Source organism: Melitaea cinxia, chromosome 20, assembly GCF_905220565.1.
Source record: "Melitaea cinxia chromosome 20, ilMelCinx1.1, whole genome shotgun sequence".
NCBI lineage: Eukaryota > Metazoa > Arthropoda > Insecta > Lepidoptera > Nymphalidae > Melitaea > Melitaea cinxia.
Window position 1 is genome coordinate 5,755,227 of NC_059413.1, and position 26,343 is coordinate 5,781,569.

The 26,343-nt window shown below is 34.4% G+C and overlaps 1 protein-coding gene across 1 annotated transcript; it reads right to left on the reverse strand.

Annotated features, from left to right (window-relative positions):
- Window positions 1–13,483: 13,483 nt before the first annotated feature.
- LOC123663178 (apyrase-like) lies at window positions 13,484–25,289 on the reverse strand. Its single transcript, XM_045597874.1, has 11 exons — window positions 25,098–25,289; window positions 22,517–22,739; window positions 20,409–20,606; window positions 19,196–19,326; window positions 18,554–18,704; window positions 17,845–17,971; window positions 16,666–16,823; window positions 15,805–15,883; window positions 15,002–15,160; window positions 14,103–14,257; window positions 13,484–13,682 (listed from the first exon to the last, which is right to left on the reverse strand). Exons 1-11 carry the CDS (start codon window positions 25,220–25,222, stop codon window positions 13,551–13,553), a joined length of 1,638 nt encoding a protein of 545 aa, XP_045453830.1. The 5' UTR covers window positions 25,223–25,289; the 3' UTR covers window positions 13,484–13,550.
- Window positions 25,290–26,343: the final 1,054 nt, after the last annotated feature.

Genomic DNA, 26,343 nt, shown 5'->3' on the forward strand with positions numbered 1-26,343 from the left:
AATTGAAAACATAATATTAGGATTAAACCAAATATCTCAGTTTAACAGCACTTCTTTACTAAATTTCTTCTCACGTTTAATTTTATAATACCAATAGTTAATGTAATTGGCACTAATCATAACACAGACACAAATAATAAGTATCGTGTAGAGGTGTATTTATCTCTAGTAGGTCGAAAGTACACAAGAGTCGGAATAGTCATCACCTCGTAATTTCTATAATGACATATCATTAAATTAACTTGTAGTAACTTACGAAACTAAAATCAATCGATTAACTAAAATGAGTATTTTAAAACTAATAATTATTGTAAAAAATAATATTATACATACATAACGATTAGATAATAACTGATAAAACATTAAAATATTATAATTTTACAAATTAATTAATGAGAGGCATTCATACATAAAATATTATTATTTCAAAAGAAGTAGTGCACTAAGGGCCTGATTTACCAGTTTTGGATAACGCTATTTGACGGATGAGGATACAAATAGACTTTGACAACGGGAGCCCGAGTAGAAATTTTTTCTTCTTCCTTAGAAGGACCGGACCAGGCATGCCTGATCAGGACTAGATAAGGCATATAACGCAGATGATTGGTCTAGACCTGATCAGGATGAGATAAGATTTCCTGATCGGGTCCAGATCAGGAAATCTCATCTCATCCTGATCAGCCGGTTCGGTCCGATCCTTTTAAAAAATACGAATGTATATTCTTGAAAAAATTGTTCAACAAAAAAAAAAGCGAATTGATATTATAAATATGTTATTTAACATAATTATTATGATATTTATTTCCGTTTATTTTTTCCAATGTATTTTTTATTTATGTTTGTACTTTAAATAATAATTACTTTTATTTATTTTTATGTTATTACTTAATTATAATTATTAATTAAATTTTATTTATTAACTTCTAATAATTAATTAGTAGAGTTAATTAGTAGAATTAACTATTTCCTATTACTTACGACTGCTCCACTGTGTAGAAATGGACTCCTTGCTAGACTGTCCTGATAACTGTATATACTAAGTACTAAGTACGCTTAAAAACATTAATAGCGCGATTCAGGCTCAGTTCGCGTAATTTCTTTCAGGCTATCCTGATCTGGACCGGACCGGGTCCTCATCCAGTATGCCTTACCATAGTTGATTATATTATGCATCAGGCTATCCTTATCTGTACCGGACCGGGTCCTGATCCAGTATGCCTTACCATACTTGATTATATTTTACATCAGGCTATCCTTGTCTGGACCAGACCTAGTCCTGATAGAGCTTGCCGGATCTGGCATGCCTCATTCTATCCTGATCCGGTCCAGATACATGATCTGGTTGAGCCTGACCTTTTTTCTAGTCGGGAGGTAGAATAGAAATCTTATAAAAAATTATGTGGTGTCATGGGACACCAGGTAGGAACGAAGTTTCTTCGGATAGTATAGAAGTAACACAATTAGAAAAAAAATGTTGAATTTTATATATATTTTCTAGTTTTTGTTTTTTTTTTTAATTTTGTTGATTGGTTTTTAATTAAGTACATAAAAGTATTTAGGAAATTTAGTATTTTAGAAAATAACAAATAGCGTAAAATAAAATAAATCAAACAAAATAATAATAATAATAATAATATTATCACGATCCTATCTCTCCAGGGCGAGCGACTCACGATCCTATCTCTCCAGGGCGAGCGACTGACGGGTGCGGATGACCCAATCAGGATACGGAGGGGTATTTTCCAGGGTGATTGCCTGAGTCCACTATGGTTCTGCTTGTCCTTGAACCCTCTAAGCACCCTGCTGGAGCGTTCGGGGACAGGCTTTCAGTTTCGGAGAGGAGGTACTAAAGTCTCCCACCTTCTCTACATGGACGACCTCAAATTGCTGGCACCTAACGCTGCACGCCTGCAGGAACTGCTGAAAATCACTACGGAGTTCAGCAGTTCCATCAGGATGCAGCTTGGAGTAGATAAGTGTGCGGTCGTGCATGTGGACAGGGGTCAGGTGACTCAATCGTCGCAGCTTAGTCTCGAATTAACATCATTCAAGACCCTTTCCGAAGCTGAATCTTACCGGTATCTGGGTATGTCACAATGCATAGGGGTGAAGGAAGTGGACATGAAACAGGCAGTTTGTGAAATCTTTTTTGGACGGCTGACAAAAGTTCTTCGGAGCTACTTGTCTGGAGCCAACAAGGTCCGAGCCTATAACGCTTGGGTCATGCCCACTCTCTTGTACACCTTTGGCATACTCAGATGGACTCAGACCGAACTTGACGCCCTGGACAGAAGAGTCCGCACAACTATGACGCACCATCGCATGCACCACCCTAAGTCGTCGGTCATGAGACTGTACATCTCGCGGAAGTGTGGTGGTCGAGGCATGTTAAGCGCTAAGGCTATGCATAACCGCGAGGTGTGCAGCCTCAGGGCCTACTTTGAAACGAGACGGGACAGCGCTTTGCATGGTGACGTTTCAATGTGTGACAAAGGACTAACCCCCCTAGCCTTGGCCAAAGAGAACTGGCAGAAACCGGTCGTACTGAGCACCTCTGACCGGGAGACTGTATGGATGGAGAAGGAACTGCATGGACGGTTCTACAAGGCGCTTCACGCACCACACGTGGACAGTAAGGCCTCCGTGCAGTGGCTGCGATTCGGCGACCTCTTTGGGGAAACCGAAGGTTTTGTCTGTGCAATACAAGATCAGGTGGTCAAGACGAACAACTACCGAAAGCACGTCCTGAAGGATGGCACTCCCGACTTCTGTCGAGCCTGTCGTCATCCCGGTGAGTCACTCAGGCATGTGCTTTCGGGTTGTTCCGTGCTTGCTAATACTGAGTACTTGCACAGACACAACCAAGTGGCCAAGATTCTCCACCAAGAGCTTGCTCTTATGTACGGTCTCCTGGAACAGAGGATGCCGTATTACCAATACTCACCGGTGCCAGTACTCGAACGCGACGGAGTCCGGCTTTACTGGGACCTGCCTATCGCCACAGACAGGACGATACTGGCGAACAAGCCTGATATCGTGGTGATGGACAGGGCACGGTCGAGGGTATTTTTAGTGGACATCACCGTCCCGCATGACGAAAACCTCGTGAAAGCCGAGACTGAGAAAAAACGTAAATATCTGGATCTGGCGCACGAGATTGTCGACATGTGGGGTGTGAGGTCTGCTGAAATAATCCCTATCGTAATATCTGCCAACGGTTTGATCCCGGTTAGCCTCGCTCACCATCTGAGGCAACTGGGGATCCGGGACAGTTCGCTCGCAGCCAGGATGCAGAAGGCGGTGTTACTTGACTCGGCTAGGATTGTCCGCCGGTTTCTCAGCCTACAGCCCTAACCCCCGGCCGTTTGATCTCCCTGCCGGGGCGTATTCCTCCACCCGCTTATATTTATATATGTAAGTATAAGTAAATTTACTATATTATTTATATAAGTAGTTATTATAATATATGTATCTATTATGTATTGGGCGGGCGGAGTGACATTCAGTATGATAATAATAATAATTCAAACTATTAAGTGGAAAAAAACATGTGTCTTTATTTATTTTGTCGACAGTATAAAATTACATAAATAGTTTAAAAAAAGTTTACTAGTAAAATTTTAGTTTTTTTTTTACCAATACCGAAATAATGTAGACAAACAACAGAAAATGTGGATGTTATAACTAATATAAGGTCTCATTCCACCTAAATATATTATTAAGATAAAATATACAATAAAAATATGTCGTAACACTTGGAATGTTGCCATAATAGAAATATTTTAGATTTTCATCAAAAAAAAAAAGAAGAATAGAATTACAAATTTAATAAATAAAATAAATTACAATAACATTCAAAAGGTGGTTTCATCAGTAAGAGAGTGAGCTGTCATTGTAATAATAATACTTATGATAAATAATAATTAATTAAACTTCACAATAAATTAATATAAAGAAATAACACCGGTTTTATAATAGTAAAAACTATTTATCTTAACAGCTAGGAAACCGGAAAACTGAAACCGATAAAAATGAGATGTTTAACAACACCTACGATATTTTTGTAATTGAAAAAAGATAAATTATCAAATGTAATTTAGATTCTCGATTACTTATTATGTATGTTTTACTAATGGAAGTATGATGACTTTCAGCAAGAAGTGGAAACACGATACTAAAAAAATTAAAAAAATGTGTATGTGACTTAGAAAACATCGCTATGAGCGGCTAATTTTAATATATATGTATTTGTTACCTACACTTCTAAAAAGTTTTATGCTAAAAAAAACTATTTTGACCAGTTTCTAAATAGAGATATGTGAACATGTGAAAGTGGAATAACATGCATAAAAAGAAATTGAAAAAGTATAATTTAATTTGTTTGAATTACTTGTGAACTCTACCAAAACGTACATATATAAAAACGATACTTAAATCGAAGTTAGCATTGATAAGTAAATGAATAATAAAATTGGTCTTACTCATTAAACTATTTAAATTTCGGCTGGTACTTAGTCGTTATCATTCAGTTTCGTCGTAAATTCAAACTAACACATTCTTGAACGGAACTTAATTGATTGAAACTAATCGCAAAAGTAGTAACTGCTCCATGCGTCTGTTAGCGATGATTTTCTGGCACAACGCACTCTATGCTTTTTACTCTATGTTTTGTGCGTCGCTATCAAACTCAGATAGTATCGTTCCATACAGTATCTATATGTAATATTAAAATATATCTCCCTGATCATCACCATCACATCAAGCTATCGCAGTCCACTGCTGGACATAGGCCTCCCTCCACAAGTTCGCGCCAAAAGTGCGTGAACTAATGTGCTTTGCCCATAGTCACCACGCTGGGCAGGGGGGTTGGCTTTGTCGCACTGAAGACGCTGCTGCCCGTCTTCGGTCTGTATATTTCAAAGCTAGCAGTTGGATGGTTATCCCGCCATCGGTCGGCTTTTGAAGTTCCAAGGTGGTAGTGGAACTGTGTTATCTCTTAGTCGCCTCTTACTACAGCCATGGGAAGAGAGGGGTAGCTATATTCTTTACTGCCGTAGTCACAGATTTTAAAAAATATACCTAGTACTAGCTAACCCAGCACCCAAGGGAACGAAAAATAGCCTACGAATATTCTTAGACCTACGAAATATACATAAAATTTTTATAAAATTGGACAAACCGTTTTTGAAGAGTTCTGAAATAAACATTGTGACACAAGATTTTTTCATATTAGATTAAAATATGTAATTACTAGCTGACCCCGCAAACATTGTTTTGACATAAATATTATAAGCCACTTTAACCACCCCCCCCCCCTCAACTATAAGTTATGAGCCTGACGTGTGCAGTCCTTATGGGTCTCCCCACAGTGCCTCGGAGAGTACGTTAAGCCGTTCCCATGGTTGTAACACCTGATAGCGATCGTTACTCATGACAGGGAATATATCCGCCAACTCGTATTGGATCAGCGTGGTGCATTAAGCTCTGTTCCTTCTCCTATATGTGGAAAGAGGCCTATGCCCAGCAGGGGAATATTTCAGGCTGAAGCAAACCAATTATTTATTTATTTTATTTATTTATTTATTTATTACATTTTACATTTATTGCACTTAGAGTTTACAACCAAGGCGTACAATAAACAAGAATAAATTAATAACACTGTGCTGTGTGTGCTGTGTGGCTACGGCACTGTGCTGTGTGGCTACGGCACTAAAGAATTTAGCCACCCCCTCTCTTCCCGTGGGTGTCGTAAGAGGCGACTAAGGGATAACAAGGTTCCACAACCACCTTGGAACTCAAGAAGCCGACCGATGGCGGGATAACCATCCAACTGCTGGCTTTGAAATACTCCGGCCGAAGACGGGCAGCAGCGTCTTCGGTGCGACAAAGCCAGTACTGCGGTCACCAACCCGCCTGCCCAGCGTGGTGACTATGGGCAAAACACATGACTTCACCTTTTATTTTGGCGTAAACTTGTGGAGGCCTATGTCCAGCAGTGGACTGTATAGGCTGTAATGATGAAATTAATAACACTACAACAAATACATTAAAGAAATAACAATTTATCTTATAATACGAGTATACACATTAACATAATTCTAAATACTTAAAGCCAGATTCAACAAATTCAGACGAATTCATAGCGAATATATCAATACTACTATTGGAGGCCAACATATTATTAAGTAAGCGAAGGGCTGACTGCGTTGGGGCGCTCCGAGCCGCTTGCGTCCGCACACACTCCACCGCGAACAGCGGCCGGGAGCGCCTCATAACCGTACAGCGCGGTGCGCATATACCACATGCCCCCAATGTCGTAGGGTTATCTATTTTATTATTAAGTAAATGGTAGTAGTGGAGCACAAGGGCACACTTTCGCCTTAGCTCAAGTGTATCTAAGCCCACCATACCATTCACATAAAGAGAGGGATACAAATAAGGATAGTAACCATAGAGTTTAAAGAACAAATAACGGGCAAACTTTTTTTGCACTCGCTCAACTAAGGTTTTATAAAGTTTTTCGTGTGGATTCCAAATTAAAGCATTGTATTCCAATGTACTGCGAATAAAATTATGACCAGTAAGGCTGGTACATCATGTGACGTAAATCAAATGTCGAAAATTTCCCAATACATATGTGACGAATTGTTTATTCTAATAGATGCAGGATAACAATCACTACGGTAGTGGTAGGATTGATACCACTATAAATCTCCCAGTTTACAACGATATCGATCTCCTACCTCGTATAAACATTTATTTTTAGGTAGAAATACTTAATTATAGGAGTCTGTTAGTGTGTCGCGCGAAATATGGCAGGTGGCAACCTTTAATTATGACTTAAGTCTGAACTCATGTGGCTTTGACGTTAATCGTTAGTACTTACAGGATCATAGCCTAAATATAGCAATATTAATTTTCACAATTTGTTCATAAGTTTTTTTAGATAAGCGAGACCATTAAAAAATGCAATAAAAAACAATTTTTTAGTAACAAAAACAAAATTATAATACACTAAGAATTATTGCTTCGAAAATAATATTCAATGTTATAAAATTCGCTTCGGTACAATTTTATTATATATCAGAATTATAGCAAAAAGTCTATTAATTTTTCTGTATTACACTTTTCATAAAACTCGGTCAAGGTTTAAGGACAAGGTCTCAGGTTAAGGTTCATACATTTATTGTTGCTAGATCATATTATTAATGACTTGACGTCCCTCATGGTTTCATTGTGAAATATTTTGTTCATCACTTTAGCCTATCGTAGTCCACTGCTGGACATAAGCCTCCACAAGTTCACGCTGGGCAGGCGGGTTGGTGACCGCAGGCAGGGCTGGCGGTGTCGAAATATGTTGTTATGTAATCTATCTTTTTTTTGAAAATTGTAGAGATTTTATTAATAGTGGAGTTGGTATTTCGAAAGTTCTTATTCTATACTAGGAAGTGAATGTTGTTACTCCTAAGTTTTCAAGTCTAATTTCATCTTTTTAATGTCGGTATTGCGTTTGTGATGCTCCTGGCCTGGCCATAGTCTAACGCTTATCATTTACCATCAGACACACTGTATGCTTGCTTGTCAGTAAAGTGGTAGCCTCGCCCCTGCCTAAAATAAAAACTTTTTTTTGAATGTTGTAAATCTTGTAATTAATTCATTTAAAAAAACAGAGTACTTACATAGTCATTTTTATTAATGATGCTTTAGACTTTTTTTGCTAACTAATTAAATTTAGCCATTTATTCTTGAAATATTTTCATGTTTCTTATAATTGGGATAATTTTTACAAATTAGTAAAGTCTTACAAAATCTGCGCCTAAAAACTTTTAACTAGCTGTCGTAATTATTTTAACGATTAAATTAGATTATACTACCGAGTTTCTTCATTTCGTACAGGTGCAAATTACATTATAGACGTTGGGGAAGTCGTCATATCTTCCAACTGTTTAATGACACCTCTGATATCTTTTAATTAAATTTCAATAAACTTTCCCTCCACTATGACAAGGGGGCTGGTGCATGTTTTTCCCAGATAATCGATCTTACGATTCAATGCGGGAATGCTGTCAGCATTCTTGGCTCCGCGGACATGATTTTTACCGCAACCACATGTAAATGTTTATTTTTTAAGTTGTGAATTGTAAATATGTATAATGTTTAATAAACTAAGTTATATGTATCTACATTATTGTAAATTTTCGAAAAGAATGACTTCAAATTTAGCAACGCATTTATTTTACTAGATAAGTATTAATATTTATTATAATTATACTGTGAAACCAGTAATCAAATCTTCAAAATAAAAGTCGTGGTTTCGAGTCACCTGCACTCTAAAGTACAAGCTGCATGGATTCGCCTTTGACAGATACGTAAAGAAAGACATCATCGGTATTGACTTAGGAAACCTATCTTCCTTACCTTCTCAAGGAACTTAACATTTAATAAATTATTTTTTAAATAAAGCATAGCGCTGAAATACAAATATAGGTGAAAGACATAGTTTAAACTTTTATTTATCTATCTAGTATGCTAGATCATAAGTGTTAAAAAGATTTACACCGATTGCAGAACAAGCATACGAGTGTGAAGGAAAAGGAGTAGGTATTGTTATGACTAGTAATTATGATTTTTTTTAAAGTGCAATAAAGAATATATATTGTCAGAGTCAGAGTCATGCTATATGACTATAGGTTAGTTGGTATACATGTCATATTTTTTATATACAACTAGGGCGGCAAACATGTATACAGCTCACCTGATGGTAAGCGATTACCGTAGGCTATAGACGCATGCAACAGTACAACGCAAGCATCGCAAGCGCGTTGCCGAGCCTACTTCCAATCCACCCCAGGAGCTCTGGTCACCTAACTCGCCACAGGAACACAGCACTGCTTGAAAGTTACTACTTAATTTGGCTTATTTTGATCTTCTATAAGGTCGAGATACTTCCCCAGTTGAATTGCCTCAGATTTTGAGCAGAATATTTCTTACTGTGCCCTACCTCAGTTATGTATACGTATATGAATTTGCCAGTTTCTTCACGTTTTCCTTCACTTCCGAATAGAAGATAAATTTTAAGAGACGTTTGTACTTGAAAACTTTGCCTATATTATATTAATATACTACGTAAAAGGAAGTGATTGCTTTTAAACTAATAGTGAATAACTTCATTGAAATGTTTTGAAGAATGAAGAGGGAAGATTCTACGTAAGGGTTTATTGTAGTGTTGACTCAAAAATGTGTGTATACTTAATTACATATAATGGTACGTATATCTACGCATAATTTTTTTTATCGCAAGCAAGATATTTCCTGTTCAGATAGGACCTTATCCTATTATTTATCATTTTTTTTTTATTTCTATAGGGTTTATTTCTATGGGTATTCTTCTTATCAATACTAATATTATAAAGAGGTAAAGTTTCTAACTTTGTTTGTTTATAGCGGGTAATCTTCGCAAATATTGATCCGATCACGAAAATTCTTTCATTAATAGAAAGGTACACTATTCAGAAGTGCCATAGGCTATATTTTACTGTGATTGAACAAAAAATGCAGTGAAAATCTTGTATATAAAATTCTCGTGTCACAATGTTAGTTACAATACTCCTCCGAAACGGCTGGACTGATTTTTATGAAATTTTGTGTGCATATCGGGTAGGCCTGAGAATCGGCCAACATCTATTTATCATACAGCTAAGTTATAAGGGGGAATTAAGGGGGTTGATAACATATATGGCAAAACAACGTTTGTGGGGTCAGCTTAGTGTATAATATTTGTACTATCAACAATTGAAATTTGACTTTAATTAAAAAATAGATCGATTAAATCTCATAAAAAAATTGTAACGTAAAGCAGGAAAAATCAGATTGTGTCCTACTTATTGTCATTCGTTCGAATGGACAATGTACCGTGAACATGAATAGAATCCCTCAGAGACAATTGAACAATGAATTGTAATAGAAATATCACACTTTCCGAGACTGATTGAGCACAGCCATAATACATATGTTGATACAGAACCGCATATTTCATTGTTAATACGTTGAAGACCTAATTTGAAAGATCAATGATTAAATATTTTATTTATTGTAATGAAGTGTTTTTGTCATTACTGCTATTTTTTATTATTTTAGAATTTTTCGTCACATTATAGATGGTATTTTGAACTAAGCTAACCAACATAAAAATGGACGACAAGCAAGCAATACGCGACAAGGTAAGCGGATACCGTGGCCTGCGGACGAGTTTTGAATGTTGTATCTTAATTACGTTTATTGCTTCTGAGACTCGCTTACCTTTAGTGAACTAACTGTTACAAACTCTCTACCAATTAATTTTACAAGGCTAAAATCTTACTGCTCGTATTTTTGCATCAAAGATATAAATATATCATTATAAATTTATCATTACAACAGTGATGAAAAACAAAGTTTAATAACATTTTGTTCGAAGAAGTTATATTATAATTTAGTATACATAAGCGATGTTTTTTTGTTTCTAGTTTAGAATCGCTTGTATTCACTATGTATATGGTGAAATATAATAAATAACTAAAATCACACCTTATACTTGAATCTTGAATTTGTAACGACATCTATCTCGCAACATATGAACTAAGAATAATGTTTTTTTTTTTCTTTTATTTTTATAATACATTTTATTGACTATAAAAATGACAAATCACTTTCACACTTGTATAAAGGCCTTTCCTAAAACGAAAGTTTTTACCGAGACTATAAAATATCAAAATTATAAAAAAAAAAAATATCCTTCCAATAGGTGAATTTTAAAATAACTACACACATTTTCTATTTGCGACAATTGTTCGTTTACTGTATAGAAAATTACGAAGTTAGAGTTTTGATATTGTGTCTTTAACGTCAGATTTTTGAATCACATAAAAACTCATAACTCCAAAAAGGCCTACTTATAACACTAACTTTACAATGTAATAATTGATTTGAACTACCTGTGTCCATATTATATAACTATTACATACAAATTTTATTTATAATTCTATACTATTAATATCACTTTTAAATTAGATATTTCGATTATGAAGATTCATATCGCTTCCCATCACCGCAGTCCATTGCTTGACATATTTTATACATTTTATACATTTTATATATTTTTATACATTTTAAATATGTTTTTTTTTATATTGGAATGTAACGCTTCTTTTTGCATGTGGTGTTCACCTTAATAAATTGTAACACTTAGCTCTAAAGTATTTATTAAGATTAGGTTTACGTTATTGTGTGATTAGTGTTAACAATTACTGGTGATCCTAAATAAATAAATAAATAAATAGGCCTCCTTCAAGCTCGCTTCAAAAATACCGACTCTACAATCCACATCCAGCTCCGCCTGCAAATTTTACGTAGATCGTCGTTCCAGTGGCAGTGGACCATCCGACACTGCGTTTACCAATACGTGGTCTCCACACATGGACACGTCTGCTTCAGTGGCCATTAATCTTGCACCTCATATGACCAGTCTGCACTGCTATTGCACGGGCTATATCGTTTTTTTTTTTTTGTTGTTTTTTTTTCCTATATCGATCTGTTTTATAATTGACTTTAAATATTACATTCAAGTGCAAAATGAACCTATTAAATAATTTGTTTAGCTATAATGTACAAAAAATATCATATTTTGTAACATAAATTTCGAATATAAATCACGAACGTAATTAAATTTGTTATCTTACGTTTTCTTTGTTACCCCTCTTTTGTTCCATGTCCTTGTTTGAGAAAGGAAAATCATTTACGTGACAATTTAATTATACAAGCTGATATGACGAGACAAGGTTAATAATATATTTTGGAGATTATTTAAAAAACTGAAAGCCTATAGCCTATATTATGATTATGGTAAGTCTTCGATCAATATAGGCTAGTAACATGGATCTTTCAGTCTTGTGAGAAAGCTAATAGGAAACCTTTATCTGTATGTATTATTAGATTTTTTATGTGTATTAAAATATATCAGGTTTTAATTATTGGACATGAAAGCTATTGGTGTAAGAATTTCGTGATCATGATCAACATACATCCGCGGCTCTAGCACCTTAGATGATGATGATGATGAAATTCTAATTATAAAGGTACGTAAAATATTCCCTTAATTTCAAATACTTTTTAAAAATCAATAACTTTTATATCGGAGGTTACATTATGAATTTTGTTTCATCATTAGAAAAGTTCGTGAAATTGTATGTCATAGTTGTATGGTAATGGCATTTTAAACCTTCGCGCTGACATAGTGGTGTTTGAACTAAATACGATATGAAATTATATCGCTTACCTACACACACACATTATTACTAAACATTGACTATCAATTTATAGTTATTTTAATTTTGATATTGTTATCATAGTGTTTTATCTTATAGACGTTTTGTCTACATCGTACCTTACTACTGAAAATATCTGAAGTTCTTAGATGACAATGATCGAAATAATATTTAAAAAAATACATTTTAGCATCGTTTCTAAGTATTCTCAATTGAGTTTAAATTATTTGAGGTTTATCTGAGGTAGGTCAAAGCAGGAATTTCGTGCTCAAAATCTGGAGCAGCAGATTGGGGTAGTATTTCGACCTTACAGAAGATCACAGCTAAATAATACTGTTTTCAAGCAGTATTGTGTTCTTGTTGGTGAGTAAGGTGACCAGAGCTCCTGGGGAATTGGAGATTTGGTCGGCAACGCGCTTGCGATGCTTCTGGTGTTGCAGGCGTCTATAAGCTACGGTAATCTCTTACCATCAGGTGAGCCGTACGCTTATTTGCGGACCTAGAGGTATAAAAAATAATAAGAAATAAAATCCGTGATATTCTCAGTAAAGCGAATGACACTAAATTAAATCGTGCAAGAGTGCTAAATCATCACATAAAAATAAAGACTGAGAAGACTGCCCGGCAGAGGAATGTTACAGATTAACTGTTCAGTTCAGTTCAGATTTGTCTAGAGGATCAATTAATTGAAAATAGCTGAAAAAGTGATATTTTTAAATATACAAAACTGTAGAGACCCTAAGTGCTATCTTAAGTCTACTAAAAGATTTGAGAGTTCATAGTTAAATTTATAATAAGTATAGTATAGTTATAAGGAAATAATTAAAAAAAAAAAAACAGAAATTGTACCATACATTAGAATAGGAACCGGTCGGTGGACTCACGTCTCTTTTGGAGACATTAAAAACATAGTCTAACTTGAACAGCGATGCTGCTGAGTAACGCCTACCTTGATATAAAAAAAAATTGCATGTTTTTAGAATAAAATAAAAAAGGAGATGGGTTCATAAGCCCGTGGATGTATATCACTTGTAAAAAAAAATCTTTTGGAATCAGCGTACATATATTTTGTAAATTCATTTTTATTTATACTAATAGATCAGTATATTCTAAATACGAATAATTAAAAAAATACACAATTTAATTGTATAAATAATTTATTAAAATGTAGTAAATTTTATCAGCGTACAAAAAATGTAAAATTCGTATTACTATTTGTCTAATAACAAATTAATATTATTTATAATATTAAACAATTTGATTCACTACAATCCGTCCATCTGTTGATATATTTATAGGCGAATGCTTTTGTATATAAGTTTCTAGAACTTTTTGATCCTGACCAATAATTTTTACATTCCTTTTATCATTTTTAAACATCTGAAAGAAACATAAATATGGTATTAAATAGAATCGCTTGCGTTGATTTAGAGAAAGAAGATCTTAATTTAAATTGACATGATATCCTCGCATGAATTTTTTATACTTCAATTATTTTCTAATTATGTCAAAATACATAATTAATTTGCATTGAATATGTAATTTGAGATTATTTTTATTGTATTATTTTTCTATTTCATATTTATGAATCACTGGCGGAGCTGAGAACGCCAATCGTGAAATGACTATTTAATATATATTTATATAGACAAGAGCTGTGGCGTATGTTTTATATATGTTTATAAAAGACCTAAAAAATATAGGTTTTATACACATATTGTCAAAGTGACGAAATTGAACAGAGAATTTCGTAAATATCACGTAAAATGAAGGAAACATATTGTAGTTAAATATTCATACCGTAAAACCATCCCCTCCATTAGCTAGGTACGCGGGCGCAATCACGTGGTAGTATTCGTCAGCCTTCAGACTCACATTCGACTTGCCCTTTCCGACAAAAACTGAAGTTACTCTTTCCCCTTCCGGCTGTGATATGTCATATGTAACATGGAGACCTAAACAAAAACATACCTAAGTAAATACTTTAATTTAGAATAAAGTTAAATGCAAATTATGTATGCTCTATTGTGTGTGTATATTTACAATGGACACAAGTATATTCTCATATTATTTTATTGTACAACTAGCTAATTCGGTAAACGTTGTCTTGCCGCTAAACGCTATTTAAAAATAGGGGTTGGTGGTAGAAGGGTGGAAATTTAGGGTTGTATGTATTTTTCAACGCTAAATGATAATAAAATAAAAAATAAACAATTTGTCTAAAATTAAAAAATATATATTTAGGGGTGGACTACCCTTAACATTTAGGGGGATGAATAATAGATGTTGTTCGATTCTCAGACCTACCCAATATGCACACAAAATTTGGTGAGAATCGGTCAAGCCGTTTCGAAGGAGTTTAACTACAAACACCGCGATACGAGAATTTTATATAGTAGATTATGTGATCTCTGAATATAATACCTAATTTGTGAATCAAATAAATAAATTAAACAAAAATGAACTTGCTTGAAAACAGAGTGGTGCAATTACAAAGTTATAAGAAAAAAGGTCACAACATGAAATCAGTGCCTTATATTTTTGTCCCCATCCCTAACAATGACCCGTCTCACTCTGTCAATGCAATGTGCGAGAAACAAACTGTAGTAGTCCAAGTAGCCATGTCAGTCTTATATACAACGCTGCATATAAAAATCAACATAAACTTAAATAGTAGTTAATATTAACAATAGGATTACCAGAAACTTGCAATACATAGGGTCCTTTAAATGGTTTGATCTCCCACGCGCTGGAAACGCCTCTATCGAGCGCTTTCAATATGGCTGACCCACGTAGTTCGAATGATTGTATTTTATCGTTGAAAGGTAGAAGTTCGAAAATTACTCCTTTCGTTATTTCTGAAATTGAATACAAATGGGGTTAGTCAAAATTATAATATATAAAATATAATTTACAATAAAACCATACTGGCAGTATTTCTGTAGTATTGGTTGCCATAGTTTTTATTCCTGCTGGAAACGGACATTCGGGTCTAAGTGTGTACCCTTGTGAATTTGTAGGTCATATCTTAAGCCTGGTTCTTATATTCAAAAAACGACTCGTTTTGTTTACGAACCGTTTAATTTCGAATACGGCATCTTCTTGAGAAAAACGTATAACTTTTTTTACATAGAAACCAGGTTATAGAGAACCTGTCAAGTCTTTGGTCCCTGTTACAAAGTCTTGGTATGCAAAACTCAAACGCATTTAACCTACTAATCATTCAATTGATGACTTTGTAACAATTGTAACACTTGATAGGGAAGATGATGCACTAACTGCACAAACTACACTATTTGGTCTTTCTTTTAATGAGTTTAACGACGGGTTCCAATCATAGCTTGATTTTAACAGCCCTATTTTGTTCCTGGATAAGACATTCCAAACCAACATTTATCTATTCTAATATCATGCAATGCTGGAAATTGTTGATGAACAAATTAAGCTATTTCGGTAGTTATTTTTTATAATAAAGAAAAATTAATTTGAAAAAAAAACCTACTTCCTCTTGGTATAGAAGACTTTATGTTACCACGTTGAATAAACGACATGTAATTGTATTCCGGTTGTTGTGATTTTGCCTGAAATCAACAAATTACCTATTTTAAATAATTTGTAACCAATCGTCTATTACTTATATTTTTAGTTTTAATACTTTATTGTTATGTAGTGTAGTATGATATGCAATTAGTGCCGTAACTGGGATCGCACTATTATTTATTTATCTAACATATATGTATCTTAACTATAAACTAAACTAGACACTCCTAAAAACTGAACTGAGTTTATTTTAAATGTGGCAATACTGAATATCATCACGTTCGGATTAAAACGTCTGTGCACGTAATAATTTTTTTTTCAACTTTTATTTACATTTGACAAATTGACAGTTATAATCCAATTACATTCTATTAATGAAATTAAAAGTTTTGTTTACTGTGAGTTGTGTAATTATAATTAGAAATATAAACGACACCTTTCATTTATTACAGGCGTAGTTGTAAAAGTTCACTTAACGTTCGTTAAACACCATTCTAGTAAATACTAAATACCTACTAGTAGATTGTAATATTAAAAATGCAAATTCACTGTTCTATGAGATTGCCCACACGATTTGATTTCTGTAATTAAATAAATGTGCGTGCGTATAAAGTGCACATGTCAGAAGTGAAACTTCTTTGGCAAACTAATTTTTAAATCTCATTTAAATTTATACAAATCTAAAGCTTTAGATTTCCGCTCCAGCGCCATCGACAAAAAGTTGCCGTTTCATCATAACGTTGCCGTTTTATCCGTAAAAATTTTACCCTCAAAAAACGTTTTACTGTTTTCTTTACAAAAAACAAAAGCTTAGTGAACTTACAAATTCAGTCATAGCGTCAGCCAATAGATCGCCGAGGGCACACTCCCCTGACACGCAGGATTCGAAGTCCAATGTTGTCAAACTCTCGCCAATAACTTCTTCCTCAGCTTTGTGTACTATCTCCGCATATGGTGCAAGCCGCGCTTTTATATTCTCATCTTATGAAACATGAAACAATAGTAACAAATTAATACCTTTGACTAGTAATATTTTAAATTAATAAAATTCTTATCTATAAAAATAAAAATGAATCAGAAATGTATGCGCGCGCATAAATGAAAACTTCACTATATTATTTGTTAATATCTATCTATCGTTCGTTACTGTCCGGACAAGGGTTGTATAAAAAAAATGTAAAAAAAAATTGATAGATTCATGAAAAAAATAAACGGTAGTACAACCCTCTCATGGTCTGGGCGTTTGTGTTGCATTTGATTCTGGCCCCCAACACAAAATGCGCGTATGACAATACTCTATTGTTTTCGTAAATACAGTTTATTTAATAACTAATTATTATTAGTCGAAGAACTTTATCACAAAATAACTTTACCAGACATTTACTAAGATAATAGAAAAGAGAAAAACAAATATAATTATATGGGTTCGTTAAAATAACTCTTTAGTTTATTGAAAAACAAATCATCATCGTTTTTTTTTTTGAAAGTGTATGTGGGATACCATTCCTATACTTAAAACTTGTTTACGTACTCCTGTTCGAAAATAATGTGTGAAAGTTGCGAAACGGAACATCCCGCAGCACCGGAGCTAAGGTGGAGTCAAACGCGGAGCTCTAAGGTATTGTGTTGCTCTAAATAACACAATTCTAACCTCAAAACTTTTACCATGACATCTCCATAACCATGGGGTTTCATATGATGGGAGTGGTACCAGAGGCTAACTCACACCTCTAACTTCCCCCCCCCACCCGTATAAGTCACCCCCCCTCCCCCCAAACCCTATAAATCGCCGTCCTATAGACTAGCCAGTAAACTTATTAGATCGAGGTATTCTCGAGTTTAGCGCTTAGCAATACATTTTTATTATACCTATGGATAAAATATCCATCTGTATCAGCTGGCTGTTAGCTAAAATATTAGCAATAATTTGCCTACCTCCAAAGCAGACGACCTTGTATGTATGATTAACGTATTCAAATTTAATTATAGATGTCATACGTACCTTCCGGGACAGAGCGATCTAAAAATATAGGACCACCCTCCCATTTAACGTAGTCACCACGAAAGTCAAACGACACGGTCAGACTTCCCATATACTTCGTGAAAGCTGAAGCCTGTACTATCAGTACCTGACAAATAAAATTATCAAGTTGTGACAAAAATTACGTACGAATTCTTAACGTTATCGTAGACTATCTATCAGTAAATACACGAACAAACAAGGAACTAAGAACATCCTCGTTGCCAGCCTTGACGCATTATAAAAAATAGAGAGATGGATAACAGAAAAATAAATACAAAAACCTGTTTTTAAAGAAAAAACACCAGAGACAAGCAATTTTTACTAGAAACCATTTTGTGACGGTATTTAAAATTCTATATACACCAAATCTACCAGTAGTAAAAAGTATTATAAAAAAAATCTCGAGTATAACAATATATTATAATTGTCTGCAAAATCGAAAAGTTAAGGAAAAAGCCTCTTAGCTCAAACTAGCTGACCGAAGAACTTTGCACCACCTGTTTTTTTTTTTCGTAAATATCCTCTTATTTAGTTTTCTTTTATAAAAACCTTGTTCTGATATAACGAACACAAAAAAATAACTATCCAATTTGGTGCAGAAGTTTGAAAGTTCCACGTGTATATAACAAATACATAATAAAAAAAAACGCGTAGGTAGATTCAGCTTATTTATAAAGATTAAATTTACCTTGTGTTTTTTCTTTGTATTAGTTTCAATGAACACGGGATACGGATCTGCTACAGGCTCTCCGCTCGGCGCTGGACCGTTCCATAGTAGAGAGTGTGAATGACCGCCGACTATTATATCAACATACTCTCCGTAATCACGGGCTAATTCTCTGAAAGATTTACAAGATTCATTCATTAATTTATTTATTTACTTAATATTTTATTATTTAATTAATGAACGTTTATTTTACTTGATTAAAGCAGCAAACAATAAATTTTAACCTAAGTAAGGCACAGCTGGAAATTTCCTCCTCAAAATCTGGAGCAGCCCGACTGGGAGAGTACTTCGACCTTACAGAAGAGTACAGCAGTGTTGTGTTCCTGTCGGTGGGTAAAGTGACCAGATCTCCTGGGGGATTGTGAATAGGGTCGGCAACGCGCTTGCGATACATAATAATGGCATGCACAAATATATTTTGGAAAAATCATTAGAGATCTTTTGCACTCCTCTAATTAAAATTTCGAAAGAAAACAGAAGAAAAGGCTAAAATTAGTTACATAAATTAACAAATATTATTTGTCTAATATATTTTGAGATAAACATAGTCTATTTTTATGTATCACTACATATAGTTCGTAAGATAATACTGATAGTACCAACTTATCAACTTCAAGGCCGCAATGCGAGAGTACGATTATGATGTCAACTCCTTTATCGTTTAACTCTTTCGCCTCTCGTTTCATAGCTTCTCGTGGATCTGTGAATTCCACGTTCCCAGCTGATGATAATATCTGAAATATAATTATAATAGTATGTATATTATTGAGTAAGGCCATATATTGAAAGCTTAAATGTATCAGTATTTTGATCTGGCATACAATATATCAATAACAGCTCCTTAGAGCACTATTTAAATAACCAAATCTTGAGCTAAATTGATTTACATTCTACTGAGGTAGGGCACAGCAGGAATTTCCTGCTCAAAATATAGAGCAGCCCGACTGGGCTAGTACCTCGACCTTACAGAAGATCACATCAAAATAATACTGTTTTCAAGCGATATTGTGTTCCTGTTGGTGAGAAAGGTGACCAGAGCTCCTGGGGGATTGGGGATTGGGTCGGCAACGCGCTTGCGATGCTTCTGGTGTTGCAGGCGTCTATAAGCTACGGTAATCGCTTACCATCAGGCGACGAAATTATAAAAGTCGATTGACTATTAATTTAAAAATAAATATTTACGGAGACAAATAGATAAAGCATCAATTGCAGTCTCGACTTTATTTTGTCTTTAGTTCAATACTGTGACGCTATTAGGAATTATTTTATGCCAAACTGTCTTGAGGATGGATGTTTACAGCTTTTGCTCATTAAAATCTGGCCTATATGTCTGTATATAGTTAAAACCTGGAATTGTTACAACCAGATCGATCAGCTAGTAATAATTCACGATCACTATGAACACTTTTGATTCTAGAGGATTTATTGCGATTATCATTTTGAAACTACAGATATTTCGGTGACGTTGCGGATGATTAACTGAGGTAGGGCACAGCAGGAAATTTCCTGCTCAAAATATGGAGCAGCCAACAGTACCTTGATCTTACTGAAGATCACAACTAAAAAATGTTATTTTCAAGCTGTATTGCGTTCCTGTTGGTGAGCAAGGTGACCAGAGCTTCTGGAGGGGATTGGCGATAGGGTCGGCAACGCGCTTGCGATGCTTCTGGTGTTTCAGGCGTCTATAAGCTACGATAATCGCTTACCATCAGGCGAGCCATACGCTTGTTTGCCGACCTAGTTATATAAATAAAAAAAGTCATAGTCACGAGTAACTCATATTTCAAAACAAAGTGCATCATCAAATACCACAAACCTTTGTGTCCGGTGTTATAAGACCAATGATTCCAATTCTTCTTTTCTTACGTTCAACTATTATATGTGGCTTGTAAAGTCCTTGTAATATTGCTTCCTTACTGGTATCCATGTTTGCTGCTACAACAGGCGCTTTTAAAGCCTTCAGGTATGGTGCGAGGCCCTGTGGTCCATCGTCAAACTCATGGTTACCGATTGCCTACAAAAAAAAAAAAAAACACTGCACAATATAAGAAATACATAAAAAATATTTTAATTGGTTTAAGGGTGTAGTATTTACAGACTTTGTCAATTACAAACTAATAAAATATCTTTCTACTTCTTATACTTTAGTTTAGATATAGTATTTTATATAGCTATAGTTTGTATGTAAAAAGTCACATTCCATTATAGAAACATTCATGCCTCATTACAACAATTAAAACACAATGTACCAAAGACGAATGGCGGTGTGTATCTTTTTCGTGACTATAAAATGACAGTAGATTTCTCAAATTCGAACAAAACATATACATTTTAAGCATCAATCCCAATCAGCTATTAGCTCTACCATAACTAGAAAACTTATGTTAAAATATTGTACCAAAAATAATAAATATATAGAAGTATGTAGCCGATCAAATTAAAGGTTGCCCCAAGTTCTTTTATAGCATTTTATAATCAATTCGCAATAGAAAAACAGTACGAGTATTATATATGGTTTTTTTTTTATATTATTTATTTTATTATTCAAATGTATACCGTTATGCTATTTTTAGTTTTTATTCCTCTGTGGTTGTTTTAATAAAAACACATTCAACATAGCAATAGTTTATAGATTTGTAAAATATGATACCCAACAAAAAAAAAAGATCGAGAAAATTAAAATCTAATAATCTAATTAATAATAATCAAATGCAGCAATTCGTTGAAATGTCTATTTGAGGTAGTGCATAGTACGAAATATCCTGCTCGGAATCTGAGGTTGCCCGACAATGGAAATACATCAAAAATGAAATCAAGTAATAATGCTTTCAAGCAGTGTTGTATTCGTGTAGGGAGTAAGGTAGACGGAACTCCTGGGCAGGGTCGGTAACGCACTAACAATCATCTGGCATTGCAGGCGACAATAGGCTAAGGTAACTGATACCAAAAAGTGTGCTGTACACTTGCTTACTACCCTAGTCGTGTAAAAGATGTCGTACTTAACTTGATTATTGAACTCAAAAGAATACGTAAATATTGTACTAGAAGCGAATGTTCTCACAGTCCCCTTGTTAACAATATTATCGTCAACCATTATGCAATTTAAGAACGGAAATGTATCATATCATGTATTCGCTTATCAGATGTGTATCGTGATTTCTTTTCATATTAAATTACATACGTATCCTGCAATTATGTAAAAAATATCTTTAGGACCTAATTTGCCATTTGTAGATAAAAATATATCATCATATCGCATATAAGTTATAAGCTATCCAAACCCTATGAAGCCTATGACCCTATGAAGGTATGAAATGTTGGTACCTACTTAAATCCTATTTCACTTTTATTAATAAACTATAACATAATATAGTGATACAAGTTACAAATAGAAATATCAGACAAATAAAGCAAATTTAAAATCCATTTTAATAGTCTGTGACACGGGTAAATCACATCTTTTATTTTATTTGTTGGATCCCATCACACATTGGATAACTATCCAAAACTTGTCAACAACTGGTGAGGCCATTGTTGCTGTACTATACCAAATATATCTATAGACTTTCACCCTGAAGCAATAAAAGTCTCTCACTAAAAACCTTATTTAGGTTTAAATATAAAATAAATGTATGAATATTTATAATATAAATGTATGAATATTGTATTATACAACTACGTTTAGTACTATAAATTGATTTAATTATGTGTATTAAACTTGCGTTGTTGATTGCGTACTATTACCGACATATTTTTCATATACTACTTTTATTAAAGGTTGCCTGGAAGAGATCGCTATAAGCGATAAGACCGTCTTTGCATACATTACTTGTTTTTGTATCTAATCGTTCTGAAATGTATCTTTTTTGTATGATCAATAAAGTTTAATAAATAAATAAATATACAGTAAGTCAAGATACCCACGTGAGCGTCATGAGGAAGAAGATTCATGAACTCTTGCGTGACATTCCACTTAAGTAAACTGTACCAATAGGATCCTTGGAAACTGTCGCCTGCGTTCAGTAGAATTGATTCCGGTTTTTCTTTTCGTAAGAGCTCAATCTTTTTGAAGAGACGAGGGAATCCTCCGAGGCAGGAGTCGTTGTTAAAACGACAAGTCGGAAATTCGACCGCAGTTTCCTCGAATCTAAAAAAGTTTTTGTAAAAGTAAATTATACATTTATAATTTTGTCTAATAAGGACCGGTATTTCGGAAATACTTATAAATAAATTTTGGAAAGTATGTTTAGTTATAAGATAACATCATTCAAATAAATTATTTCTATTAGAAAAGTAAATATTGTACAGAAATGGTATTCTACGACTAGTTGCCCCAACGGTCACAGCACTGGTTTGTAGCTGTTGCGCGGGCGGTTGCGGGTTCGATCCCCGTACATGACAAACATTTGTATTGATCATACAGATGTGTGCCGTGGTCTGGGTGTTTTTGTTTTTTTTTTTTTTTTACTTACGTAACTTAGGTTAGAACTTAATTAAGATAAGTATCATCTAAATTCTAATGCCTACTGACTCACTAAACTCACTGACTTACTGACTGACTCATATCCCAGCGTTTACAAATTGTGAGTGTGTATATTAAAAACGCTTATGTTACAATTTAGCTAATTTTAAATAAGTACTAACCTGACGACGGACACGACTTGTTAAGCTTAAAACGGAGATTAAACGAGCTACTTTCATAATATTACGTAATAAACACAATATACAATGAATAAATAAATGCAAAATTATTTAACGATTTCAACATTATTATAAAAATTAGAGATTTGTGCTGATGAATAGGGGTTAGTTATAGTCAATTGTAGGTGAAAAATGACATATAAAATAAATAAAAAAATTAAAATTAACTCTCAATGCAAAACTTAGATAAAAAAGTTTTTAACCGCTTATAATTTCAATACAAGGGATCGCAGTTCTGCAACGTCAATTCTAACATTCTAAATTTAATAATCCCGTTGGCACAATTTGCGGTGACCCTCGCTTTATGTCAGTTCGATTCCCGCTGCATGTTTGTAAATATGGAAAAAAATCGAATATGTATTTTTATCAGTCGGCTTTTATTTGTAACACAGGAATTATACGCGTTTTGGAAAAGGGCGATCGAATGGATATGTAAAAAGTATTTATTTATTTTTTCGTGGCTTTTATTACGTGACCATCATTATAGAACATAAGTATTTCTGACTTCAAATGCCTACTATTGTAACATATTTATTTAACAATCTAAATATGTCATATCACATAATCTATAAAATATTATCGCATTTAGATAAAAGATATATTTAAATGTTTTTAAAATAAGTTAATATTTTATAAACAATATTCAGACGGCGTTTATATTTTAAACTACGTTAATGCGTTGAGATAAATCGTGTCAATGTATAACAATGGACATTTAGGTTACGTATTAGGTTTTGTTATGTATTTGCATGTTTATTTTATCAGCAGTAAGTAATAAGGTAATACAAATGAAGAGTCATTTAATTTACAACAGGTTTTGTTATTAAAAAATTAAGTAGTGCTTTAAATAAGATTGTCTTTATTTGAATAGGCCGTTTGTCAATTTTTTTCCAGGAATTGTGGAGATTCTACACGTTCGATTTCCTTCCTGACTCTGGGTGTAATATATGTGTTTATTATTATAGTAGCTGACTCGACAGAGAATCTTAAATGTCGTAACGTTTTTTGAAATTTTCAGAGCATTATTCTTACTCTACATTCCATAAGAACCTTCTAGAAAGTATTAGAAAACTTAACAAATAGCTGAATTAATCCTAAGTGCTGTGTGGCTACGGCACTAAAGAATTTAGCCACCCCCTCTCTTCCCGTGGGTGTCGTAAGAGGCGACTAAGGGATAACAAGGTTCCACAACCACCTTGGAACTTATAAAGCCGACCGATGGCTGGATAACCATCCAACTGCTGGCTTTGAAATACACAGGCCGAAGACGGGCAGCAGCGTCTTCGGTGCGACAAAGCCAGTACTGTGGTCACCAACCCGCCTGCCCAGCGTGGTGACTATGGGCAAAACACATGAGTTCACGTTATTTTTGGCGTAAACTTGTGGAGGCCTATGTCCAGCAGTGGACTGTATAGGCTGTAATGATTGATGATTGAATTAATCCAGCTATTTTTAATTCGCAAAACTTAGCAACATTCAGCGACTCGTTTTTTATTTAAATAATATTAACTAATATTTTTTTTATTATAAACGTATGTATAAATAATACAAATATATTACATCAACACTAGGGGTGAAAATTGAATCCACAGTCCAGAAGCAGAAAGCAGGTTTACTACTAATTGCGCCAACGAGCCAGTCAACCACAAAAACATAGGTACACAAACATTAAAAGATTATATGCAGTGTAATAATAGTTTGTATTAAAGGATTTGCAATCAACGGACTGCTTTATTACACAAAATATTAACCAAAATAAGTTTAAAAATAAGAAACAAAAATATATTCATACAAAAGTACTCACCTAGCGTGGAAATCATTGTAGTGTATAATATCCAGATTATACAATCCTTCAAAAGGCAATGCGAATGCAAAAACAACACCAAATATATAAGGAAACATAAATAATTTGAATGTAAATGAAATCATTTTGACGTTTCAATGCTAAACGGGCAATACTTTCATTTTACGTCTACACGCTACTTGAGCAAGCGAACAACTGAATCATTTATCTGTGAACTAAAGTAACTGACAGTGAATTGTTAATTGATGAATAAGGTATTATATTATGCACAATGTAATTCACTCATTCTTTTAGATTAGTAGCTTTCAATAACACAAAGTTACACTTGTACAAGTTGTAACATTTACTAGTATACATTTGTATTAGCCATGCAGATGTTTCCCGTGTTCTGGATGTTTGAGCAGTCCTTGTGGGTCTCCCCACCGTGCCTCGGAGAGCACGTTAAACCGTCGGTCCCGGTTGTTATCATGTACACGGGATAGCGCTCGTTACTAATAGTAGGGAATATATCCGCCAATCCGCATTGATCCTTCTCCTATATGGTGAAAGAGACCTATGCCCAGCAGAGGGATATTACAAGCTGAAGCGTTACAAGTAAAAGACATCAAAGAATATTTAAGTTAACATTTTAACCTCCATGGCTAGTGATATATTCCAATAATCTATCTATAGCGTAGGGTAAACCTGTGGAAGGATAGTTACGCTCGAAAACGGCGGTCTCAAACTTAATATGGATTAAACTGAGCGCAAGGCTTGCAGACTCTGCAAACCTTGCACACGGTCTACATCGATTAACTCTAGCACGATTCAAATATTCATCACGATGTCCAATCTCGGATAAGTTCTGCATGGGCTAAATGGCGCAAGCCCACATTTGTGGTATGAAACTGTAGAATACCACTCAGACTTACGGGATAGATATACAAGTGCAGCATCGAACAAGTCCAGCTAATATGGAAGCGCGTCAAGAACTTCATTTCACGGAGATGAAAATGCTGAGATGGGTGTTTGGCGTAACGCGAGTTGATCGCATACACAACTTCTTCACTCCAACCAATCTTGGAGTCCATGACAAAGTCGATAATCTCTCACCTAGGGTTGAATGGCCGTGTCGTGCGCCAGTTTGAAGACTAAAGTGCCTTGACATGTCTAATGTCTATATCTGGAACTAGACTTCCTGCACGTCCAAGAAAGCAGAGAAGCGAGGTTTAAGTCCAAATTTTTCATCATATATATTTCGTATTTG

Coding starts and splice junctions, on each gene's coding strand:
- LOC123663178 (XM_045597874.1), bottom strand. CDS start 25,222: ATGATTTCATTTACATTCAAATTATTTATGTTTCCTTATATATTTGGT. Junction 19,327..20,408: donor TTATAACACCGGACACAAAG/GTTTGTGGTATT, acceptor ATTATATTTCAG/ATATTATCATCAGCTGGGAA. Junction 16,824..17,844: donor AGATCGCTCTGTCCCGGAAG/GTACGTATGACA, acceptor ATGTTTCATAAG/ATGAGAATATAAAAGCGCGG.